Below are 11,547 nucleotides of genomic sequence, written 5' to 3'. Positions count from 1 at the left end.
ACTAGAAGCAACTTCAACCTTATTTTGTTCTGAAACTGTATGATATGTAGACTCCGTTTTGAGATGGAGCCCCTGTAAATATGAAAAAATATTGTATATTTTATCTGATGAAACGGTGAAATTTCATCGTGAACATCCAAGTTGAGTATCGTATACTTACGCTTTGCGCACGAGTCTGTTGTCCGGCATGTTGACACGTTTAGACAGTCGTATTATTTCGAAATCTGCATGTATGTATTATTCTGTTCTGTATTTAGTCTTCGTTAATGACTAAAATGAATGAGGGCTATGGAAAACGCCCCGTAAGACCCCGAGGGTCATCCTATGTATGGATTTGCATTATTGGATGTCCAGCTCATTGACAATAAGCTGCGTCCCTGCGAATTATTGGTAAACATATTAATTGTTATGATTAAGTATCTCAATTGAGATGAGTGTTTATCTTTGCTATTAATTGCAAACATTGTACATATGCTTTATTATTATATCTCGTTTGAGATTATTCTGTTTTTGCGATTTATTGCAAACATTGTATGTTGTTATTACGTATCTCGTTTGAGATGAGTGTGTTTTGCAGTGTATTGCAAACCCTGTATTTTCATAATATATGGTTATTATATCTCGTTTGAGATGAGTGTTTTTGCGATTTATTGCAAACATTTTATGTTGTTATTAAGTATCTCGTTTGAGATTAGTGTGTTTTGCAATTCATTGCAAATCCTGTATATATAATATATATGGTTATTATATCTCGTTTGAGGTGAGTGTTTTTGCGATTTATTGCAAACAATGTATAGTTATTAAATCTCTCGTTTGAGATTGGTGCGTGTTTTGCAATTCACTGCAAACCCTGTGTATATGTTATATTATTAGTATATCTCGTTTGAGATGTGAGTTTTGCGATTCATTGCAGACCTTGTATATATATATATATATATATATTGTTACTTTATCTCGTTTGAGATGAGTGTGCTTTGCGATTCATTGCAAACCCCATTAAATATAGGCCCATTGTTATTATATCTCGTTTGAGATGTTGGTTTTTGCGATTCATGGCAAACCCTGTAGGCAATTCATTTCCTTTTGTTAGGCCTATAATTGAGTCTCTGTTGAGATGTGTCTTTGCGATTTATTGCAAACATTGTATATATGTCATTTTACTTCAATAAAACGTTTTCGTAGTAAATCCTTGCTTTTCATTCTGTGTCTTTGGGGCATTCATTCGCAAGCATACGTGTTTGAGATGGACCAACACTATTACCTTATATGGTCATCCTTATTGAGAAAAAGGGACTTGTGTGACGCACCTGTCGCACGCTTTAAGCCGTTACTCTGATGGAGTTATTGGTCGAACAGACGCCTTCACAAACAGACAGTCTCTGCTGCCCTCTACTGGCCACGCCTCGCATCGACGCATTTAAAGAAATACGGAAATCCCTTTGTGTTGATCTGAACCTTCTGGAAAATATTTTGAATACGTAAGCCACGTAAAAATGTATTAATATAGATAACAAAACCAACAACAACCTATGCTATATAGGCCTTGCTGTCACTGTTACGAATATACATTAGCATACATTTCCTAGCATGACAACATGATATCCACGCAATGAGAATTGTAATTGTTTTCTCTGCTAGGGGTTGCTGACGTTTTTCTTTTCCCGCCGCCCTCAATTCGTAAGCCAAGAAGCGGAATGACAACTAATACCATCTATGGGAAATGTAACGTCGAAAGCTTTAAACTACCGGTTGAGTGGAACAGGAAATAGGCAGATCGGCAAATTAAACCATCCCATCAACCCACGCGATGACTCTGCGAGAACACCGGTCCTACTGTTTCTAATTCATAATTTACACCGTTTAATTTGAAGGCTGTTCATCGTTTTTTCAAAGGACACCTGAGGTGCAGAGCCATCCTACTATTAGACGGCATATCGAAGCTGGGGTCTGTAGTACCATCTGTCTACACTGCAAACTGGGCGCCCAGACTCAACCATCCAAGCCAGGAGATACCGCCACAATGTCCGAACACAAGTGCGCGTTTACCGTGTCTTCTCTTCAGTTATGCAGGTAGGCTGTATGCATATTTCTATTTAAAACTCCCGTGTAACCCGGTTGTTTTAAGAATCGAATAGCCAGGGGAACAACGCCGTCATCCGACTGGTTTATGATAACATAATCCCCGGGGAGATCTTGTAGGTTGTAGCCTACATTCCAGGTACCGAGGCATCGCCACGCCTGCTCTGAATACCAGATAATCTGGTTATGAACGTCATCTATGCACATCAAGTGCTTTGAGGCTATGCGTTAATACGACGCGGGGCGAATGGCAGAAGTATGATTCATTCATTCATAAAACGGATGTGGCCTCTCGAATGTTATACTCTCATCACGATGCTTCGCCGGTAGAGCAGGATTCAACTAGGCTATAGACAAATATCATGGTCATGCCAAGGCAAGGGTCTCCGTTGCAGTAAGATTTTATAGCTACTCTATACACTTGAAGAAACTGTACCGACTGGAATAACGGTATGGAATGACAATGCCATGACAGTACTATTATTGCTATTCAAGACAGAGGAAAATATCTTTCGACCATGTGGTCAACCAAAGTCGATCAGGTGTTTCACTTTTTCATATTTTTCTTTTTATTGGGAAATGAAAAACGCCGATAGCGTATCGTCCAGTAACACGCGGCCTGGTCGGGGTCTGCTGCTAGTGGGAGGAGCTATTCGTGATGACGCCATGTCCCTAGAAACAGAGGCTGGAGAATATACACCTCTAGCAGCTCACCACATCCTGATTATGTCTGGGAGCCGGACACAGTCATCTATATAAAACATGTGGACGTCAGTGCAGAGCCTTAGCTGAGGCACAAATCTATTGATTCAGCAATACTTTAGTTTACTTTACAAGTAAACAGAAATTAAACATGATTTTCGGTGGAGCGCCCGCTGCAGCAGACGCGACCGATTATTTTACTGAGGCATGAGGAAAGACCTTTTACACAATAGTCTGGGAGAGAAACACAAAATACTTAACAATGCGATCCATAACTTCAGCCTGCAGTAGAAGTCCTATCTCTAAAGCACAGGCCACAGTTCAGGAGTTCCAAGCCTGATATGAGAGCGATTTGAAGCCTTTTAAAAGTATTTATGTGGCCAGCCCCCACTTTAACCATTAAACATTACAATACCCATTGGCCCATTGCCAACAAGAAACCACCATAACCTGAAATGACACTGTACAAGCCTAGTGTTTATCATCCATGTGTGTCAAGTAACTGTGTGTGAGTACATGCTAGTAGAAAACACAAATGTAAATGTTCTACAGTACCTGTCAAAAACACATTATAATAAGATAAAGCTGCTATTTGTAGATAGCTGAAACAATGGCGTAAGGCGACGGCCTGTCTTGGTTGCTGGGGTTGTAGTCTTAGTCATACCTTTCGCACCTGGTGACATGTGGTTTTTCCATCCCTGGTATGGGTCTAATCGACCATAAAGCAGTTTTATTCACACCAACGGATCCTGCCGTCAACATGTTCACCTTTGGGACCAGAATTTCTACTGCTCTTCCGACGAGATGGACTATTATGAGGTTGTTCAAATCGTCCCATCTTTTCCCTGGCTATTTTCCTCACAGGTACCAGTGGTTGTCTTTATTGTTGTGTGTTTATGCAGATTAAAATATATCTAGGAAGATAATCAAATTTTATAATGAATTGGAATATTACAAATTATTAGGGGGTTAAAAAGGTTGAAGTAGTTTAGTTTTTATTTTATTTATTATTTTGTTAATATACCTTCATGTACAAGTTGTAAGATGTATTAGCTGGATCAATTCAAAATACGCAATTAAATTTTCCTTTTTTTAAGGTTATAATCTTGTAATAAATACATTTTCTGGACTTTGAAAAGTACTATATGATTATGACCGCATGTTTTGACATGATGACACATTCCATTCTCAAAGCAGAAACCTGTATGTTGAGCTGAGTTTCAAGGAGCTTGTTTTCAGGTTAACGGGGTGAGAATTCAGTGAATGCCAGAATATTTCGGTTTCCGATACCTAAAACTTCTCTCGGTTCAGTTACCATGGCGTTTCACCATCTGAGCCTAACCTGGCCAATACCTCTTTGTTTTATAGCTATGTTTTTATAGCTAAGAAAATACTAATTCACAGGCATACAAATGACAATTTCTTCATATGTGGCTTGTTACTTGACATGGTAAAACCATGGAACTGTTGAAGTAAAATAGAAAAAAAAAGGGCAGTTTACATTACGGCTCAGCTAGCACGTTGCGCTGACAAAGTGCTTATCAGCGCAGGTCAAACAGCACGGTGCCTTCTCGTATTAATAACAGCCTGCTAGGCCGCTACCTACTGCCTACATCCTAAGAGGCAACTGGTAGCTGTGGCCCCGTTCCCATGGCAACCGCGCTGCGCTGACAGATGTCCTTGTTCAACCGGCGTATCATAGTAGGGATGGCTCCGGAGGCGGAGTCAACGTTTTGTTGTGGTTGAGAACATAATGTTTTCGTACTCCTGAAACATGAATGTGGATGTTGCTTTGTGACACTCACACACAGAGGGGAGACGGCCTAGCGAGAGAGTCACCTACAGTCACCGGGACTGGAGAGACAGAGAGACCGAGGATGAATTGCTTTATGCCACGGGGCACTAGACGGATGATTGAGGAGCGCAGATTGCATAATGAACGGCAACAAGTCCTCATCAGAAAACTGAGTAGGGAGATGTATCAGGAACAGGGAAGCGACCCCCATCTGGGGACCAGACACCAGCTCAGCAGGTAGCTCACACACACTCGCACACCCACAGTGCGTAAGAACATTAATGCACACAGACACAGATAAATGCAGATATACATTACAGACACACACCGACAGACACAGACACGCATACACACAAGTTCATACACACACAGACAGACAAATGTACACATACAGTACAGACAGACAGACAGAGAGACAGACAGACAGGCAGACGTACATACAATGCAGGCACACATACACAGAAAGACAGATTCACAATGAAGCAGTACATTGTAGTCTGATGATAACATCGACCTCTGATCTTCTTTTGTTGGTTTCAGTTGAGGCGTCAGAACAGTAAAGGAATGAATGGCACTGTAATAAATGAGACAAAGGGATACTTGTGTTCTAGCACTCCCAGTCAACATATCTGGTTCTGGTAACCTATCTGCACTACTACTCAACCTGTTCGGATCCCGGCAGCTACTCTGCATACTCTCCAGTTGTTTTCATGAACTGTTGGTGCATCAAGTTTACTTTTGTTTGTAGCTGCTCTGATATGTATGATGTGTCTGATACATGACACAATACCACAGACACTTGAAGAGATATGTGACCTGCTGTTTAAACTAAGTGCAAAAGTTGAACTCTCACTGTTCTTCAAATTCATGTGTATTTTGCCTCAAACCAAGGGTCAAAGGTCAAGGGAGCAACAGACCAATAGTATGTATCTTCGCTGTGTTATGCTTATTCTTACCTAATATATAGCTGTGTGATGCTAATGCATCTACTATGTGTTGTTTACATATTCTTACCATACAAATAAATAAAAATACCAAACCTAGATACTATAGCGCAGGCTTAACATGTGATTACGCATCGAGGAGTAACATCGGGCAAGACGCCGTGGCGTTCACCATGCCCTACTGTGTTGTTGTCCGCTAGGCTCATGCGACCGGACGATGCAAACATCTTCGGCAGCGTGCACGGCGGCACGATCCTGAGGATGATCGAGGAAGCCGGGGGCATCATCAGCACGCGCCACTGCAACACGCAGGATGGGGTGAGGATATCTCTGTCTGTTGTATGCTCTCGATTTATATTTATAGAGTATATTTAGTATGTAGGCAAAGCAAGGAGAGATGGTGATGGTGCTGGTAGTATAAGGTGGTGGTGTTGGTAATAGCATTAGGTAGTGATGGTGGTAGTACAAGGTGGTGGTGTTGGTAATAGCATTAGGTAGTGATGGTGGTAGTATAAGGTAGTGGTGTTGGTAATAGCATTAGGTAGTGATGGTGGTAGTACAAGGTGGTGGTGTTGGTAATAGCATTAGTTAGTGATGGAGGTAGGGGAGGTGCTAATAGTATTAGGTTGTGCTAGTGGTAGTATTAGGTTGTGATGTTGTTTATAGTGGAGATGGTGGTAGTATGTGATGGTGGTTGCGTGTTAGCAGGTTGTGGCGGTGGTGGTAGTATTAGGTAATGGTGGTGGTAGTGGTGGTGGTGGTGTTACTAATTGTATTAGGAAGTGCTGGTGGTGGGGTTGCTACTAGGTGGTGGTGGTGGTGGTAGTATGTAGTGATAGTGGTGGTGGTGGTGGTGCTGGTAGTATTAGGTAGTGATGGGTATTATGTGGTGGTGGAGGTGGTGTTTGTAGGTTGTGGTAGTAGTGGTAGTATTAGGTAGTGGTGGTGGTGTTGGTGTTACTAGGTGGTGTTGGTGGTGGCAGTATCAGGTAGTGATTGTGGTGGCGGTGGTGTAGGTGGTGGTGGTGATGGTTGCAGGTAGTGATGGTGGTAGTGTTGGTGGTGGTGCTAGTAGTATAAGGTAGTGGTGGTGTTTTTAGTTAATATCAGGTAGTCATTTTATGATGGTGGTAGGAGTGTTATAGCTGTGAACTTTGTGCTTATATTGGAAAGCAAACACATTAAGTACTGCACACACGAGCTTATTGCACGATTTAGCTTATTCTTATCTTGTGGATACCTGTAGTGTAAAGGAGTGCCATGTCTGATGCTACTTCCGATCACACCCAAGTTCACCTTTTACCTACATTTTACCTACCTGCATTTACTGATGCATATCAAAGACATGAATACATGACTGTACATTTATGAACCTTGAAGGGATAGGTCCATATACAAACATGAACTCATGCAAAGTATATTTAAGTAGATTGAATCTAGTCATTTGGAGACGCAGTAACTAAAGTGTGTTCATCATGCTTTCTTTTTCCCAGCATTTTCCCTCAATAGCCCTCATAATAATTTCAAACAACTTCAACTTTGCTTTCTTCAGCAATGTTTTCATGTTGGCCAGCCCGAAGAAGACAAACATATACTATTAAATCAGGGCTCAAACTTTTCTGTTTGGCGTTACTTTTCATGAAAGAAAAAAGTAACGTCAGCTCTGTGGCTGGCATATACTCTTGACCCAATTGTTTTATTTTAGGTTTGTCTTTAAACGATTGTCCTTTCAAATGTGATTCCTGCGTATGTAAAGGACTAAGAATATCCTTTGTGTATGAGGGGTGCTACATAAATAACGATGCCTTGCCACGTCCATCGGTAGGCCTAGCCTCCGTACACCCCATCGCTCGTCGTCGTCTTCACGGTGTGTCCGCCCTGTCCTCTCTGCCTCAGGACCGCTGCGTTGCCGTGCTGGGGCGGGTGGAGAAGACGGAGTTCCTGTCGCCGATGTTCATCGGAGAGGTGGCCCACGTGTGTGCAGAGATCACCTACACCTCCGAGCATTCGGTGGAGGTCCAGGTCCACGTCATGTCCGAGAACGTCCTCACAGGTAAGGGAGAAGGACGGTCATCGATGGCATGTATGACGGAGTGACTGAGAGGTGTCCACATGGGTAAAGGTCACTTCCGATGACTGGTAGGACCATGGCGGATGGTCTGTGTGAGTGAACAGTCTTAACCAATGTCCTGGTGTAATTCTGCACCACGGCTGAATTTCAGGGAACGTCTTCAAATACTGTGTTTTGGGCCTACTAATATCTATATTAAAGCATTCATAAAGTAGCATGCCATGGGACCTTTAAGGCATTTAGCAGGCACTTTTATCCAAAGCCTCTGCTATATGCCCTAAATGTAAAATACAAATGTGAGTCAACCCTTCTCATTAACAAGGTGATTCAAAGCTGTGTTTTATTTGATGAAATTATACAATTATCATTGTTTCTAGACAGGTTCACCCTTACCCTACTTCTGCTGTGATGCCAGCATAGATAAGATGAACGGATATACAATCACCATCCATCAACTAAAACACGAGCACAAACACTCCTTTGACATACCTCCCACACAAGCATGCAGCCATGTTACATAGCTCACATTCTCACGTTCTGTAACGCACACGGAAACATACGGGCTTCCAAGGCTTCAGGCTAGGAGATGACCCTGTGGTTGATTCTGTAAACAGTGTGGAACCAAATTTGTGGGAGTGATACGAGAAAAAATCAACTCAATTTGGAATCAAGCCGTATTTGAAAAAGGATTCATCACACGATATTAACGCTCTACCCGCTATTGATTCACTCGACATAGTGAATTATCATGATCATCAAATTAGAGCTATCAAAAGCCTGGTGGCATATCACGTTTTGGTTGGGTTCACAAATTGGCAACTAGTGTATCCTTTTAGGTTTCCTTTTAAAACTGCTCCCAAGTCATTATGCTAAGAATGGGTTGTACTTATGTACTTATTGTAAGTCGCTGTGGATAAAAGCGTCTGCTAAATGCCCTAAATGTAAATGGGTTTTACTACCGTTAACCCGGCAGAACAAGCCTTATTAACTTGGCTAGAAACCCTTGTATCATCAAAACATAAAGCTTGAACACACCATGAACCTCCAAGGAACATGTATCTCAACTTACTACAACTTACTTAGTGTATGTCTAGCCCGTGAACACTTTCTGCCCTCCATCTCATGTTCGCTCCACTAGTATGGCCTGATCTGCAAACCACCTCTATTATCTATACATGCCTTCCAAAATCCTTATTATTCCTTGACACTGCAACCAATTGATAAAACAACAGTCTAACCATGATCACTTATTACCTTGCTCTTGTTGTGTCCAAGAGAAGGTTAATGGGGTCAAAGGGCTATATTTATTTTCACCACTAGATGGCAGCATAGGACTTAAGGCGCTGCAGCGGTTGAAAGCTTTTTCAACCCTCCTACACAACCCCACCCCCCACCCCTTAATGAGTCACTGTTTTACAAGCCTTGACTGGAGTGCAACAACTACAAGCAACAATGCGGTAATCACCGTGGCCTTTGTCACGCTGAGGATAATTCTCATTGGTTACCGGGGCTGATTATCTTTGGCTTAGCAATGTGTGCGTGCCGTGCACGTATTGCTTTGCAAGCGTGTCAATGAGCTGACTCAGAGTTAGTGTGAGTTTCCTGAGAGCAAATGGAAAGGGACCGAACATTGGCAGACAGCATCTCTCAAATTATTGATAGTGTGTGCACTTAAGCACGCATGCACACACATTAAACACAGACACACAGACAGACGCGCTCCTTATGCTCTGAACCATTAAGCAGTAGCTCATTTATTAACGTTCACGTACCAGTAATACTTTGATGAGCGAGAGAGGGGAGGGAGAAGGAGGGACAGAGAGAGAGAGAGAGAGAGAGAGAGAGAGAGAGAGAGAGAGAGAGAGAGAGAGAGAGAGAGAGAGAGAGAGAGAGAGAGAGAGAGAGAGAGAGAGGGGAGAAAAAAGGTGTGAGAAACAAAGAGGAATCCCCTAGGCGACCGTTGCCCTGGCAACAGCCTTGTCCTGGTTGCCTGGTTGCGTGGCCGGTGGGCCGGTCGGTCGCTGAGTGCACAGATGTGACATGACAGGTGGAGAGCAAAAATTTAAACGGGCACCTCCACGGACAGCCCTCAACACAGGGGTCCTTCGTGAAGGGGGGGGATCACCGAAAGTGGGGATGGAAGGGAGGGCGGCCGGGGGGAAAACAGGGGGGGGGGGGCTATGTGAAGGATGATACACTGGTCACCCTGTGTTGGTCACCCAGATTGCTACATTTGAGTGGCTTTTGGTGGTAGCTTTTCAATTATTCATTTAGTCGTTATATAACATTTTTGATGAAATAAAGCAAGTGGGGAAGAGTGTGCTTCTGGCACCAGTGAGAAAAAGACAAAGAGTGACATTGGCCTGCAGAATGGTGAATGGGGTGTTGTAAGCTTTAATCAATCAGAATTTCTATTTCCTGTCTCTTCTCTTCATTGATTCGTTGTGTTTTTTTCCAGCAGCTTGTAACTCAGGGTAACACCTACAGTGTGCACATAATCATCGTGAGTGCGTGGGTCTGTGTGGGTCATCACTATAGTTATTGGAGATTTCATCAGTGATCGGGATAATATCGACCAATCAGGAAGCTGCATGGATAGTTCCGATAAGGCCGGACAGCGGATCAGTTTACCGTAACCTAGCCTTTAAGACTGGGAAAAGCCAACGTTCCGAGAACCCGATTCCCGGGGGGATTCCCCGCTCTCATATTTCCATCATCGCTATATCGCCATGCCAACTGATGGTCTGGTCTCAGGTGTGTGCACGTCTGCAGGTGTGTCTGTGTGTGCACGTCTGCAAGTGTGTGCACACGGGCATGTCTGCACGTCTGTCTGTGTGTGCACTTCTGCAGGTGTGTGCATGCGTGCGCATCTGAAGACGTGTGCACGTCTGCGGGTGCGGGACTTGTGCCGTCGGCTTGTGTGTCTGTGCACGTGTGCATGTCTACAGGGACGTGCCCATGTGCACGTCTGCGACTGTGTGCACGGGTGCATGTGGGTGTGCTGTGCGCGTGTCTGCAGGTATGTGCACGTATGCACGGGCAGGTATGTGCACGAGTGCCGCTGGAGCGCATGATGCGTTTGGCCCTTTAAAGTTCCCCAGCAGCGGAGGCGCACGGGAAGGAGAGGTTAACATCAGCTGACGTCGGTTTGTTCTGTCATGTTGGGTTAGTGTCCGGTCTCACACTCTGACTGTGGCCCAGTCAGACCCGGGCTGCATTCCAACAGTACTTCTGTAGGCCGTTCCACTCACCGAGGCTTCCTACGAGACCCGGGCTGCGTTCCAATGAGTGGTTCTATTGCCGACCGGACTGAAGATATCTGTGTGTGCTAGACAGCATAAGCTTGGGAGGAGGTTTTTCTACCAGATGTACGTTTGTAACGCCAGTCTCAACGTTTTGCTTGGCCCACAACAGTCGGCAACGTCACCTTTCATGACAAAGAAGCAAATCGGCTGTCTCAGACATAGGACTTCCTTCCTAGGAAACAGTGTTCAATTCTATTCAATTCAAAAAACTGTATTGATCCCGGAGGAGCCTTTCCTGAAATTGGAACGCAGCCCAGGTCTGTTGGAACGCAGCCCACTCCTTTGGCCCTGTGAGACCTGGACAATGCACCTGCACGCTTCCCCCCTCCCCCCACCTCCCCCGCAGACGTGTGCACATGAGGTCAGGCCCTTACTAGCACACATATCACACACACGCACGCACACACACGCGCACACACACTGAAAATCACGTATAGAGCGAACTTGGATACACATACAAAGACAGCCCCCCTAAACACCGTCTATTATCCGCACAAGCACACACACGCTTGCCAACACACGCTTACACACCGTCCCACGCCCACTCTGATCCGAAACACACGCGGGTGTGTGTGACTCCACAACACTTCCACCGATTCAGCCCGTGCTGCTCTGCCGGCTGGCGCCGTGGCTCCCTAGAATAGCAGGGCC

General features: G+C 44.2%; 1 protein-coding gene across 1 annotated transcript in view; it reads left to right on the top strand.

The window, feature by feature from the left end:
* The first annotated feature begins 3,651 nt into the window (after window positions 1-3,651).
* LOC130388325 (cytosolic acyl coenzyme A thioester hydrolase-like) overlaps window positions 3,652-11,547 on the top strand; it is a 16,222-nt gene continuing 8,326 nt past the window's right edge. The window contains exons 1-3 of the mRNA XM_056597790.1: window positions 3,652-4,813; window positions 5,721-5,838; window positions 7,417-7,573. Of these exons, the coding sequence (XP_056453765.1) occupies window positions 4,560-4,813; window positions 5,721-5,838; window positions 7,417-7,573 (529 nt within the window). The 5' untranslated portion in view covers window positions 3,652-4,559. The remainder of the gene's footprint in view (window positions 4,814-5,720; window positions 5,839-7,416; window positions 7,574-11,547) is intronic.

Source organism: Gadus chalcogrammus, chromosome 1 (genome assembly GCF_026213295.1).
Source record: "Gadus chalcogrammus isolate NIFS_2021 chromosome 1, NIFS_Gcha_1.0, whole genome shotgun sequence".
Taxonomy (NCBI): Eukaryota; Metazoa; Chordata; class Actinopteri; order Gadiformes; family Gadidae; genus Gadus; species Gadus chalcogrammus.
This window is presented reverse-complemented; position numbering and strand designations above follow the sequence as displayed.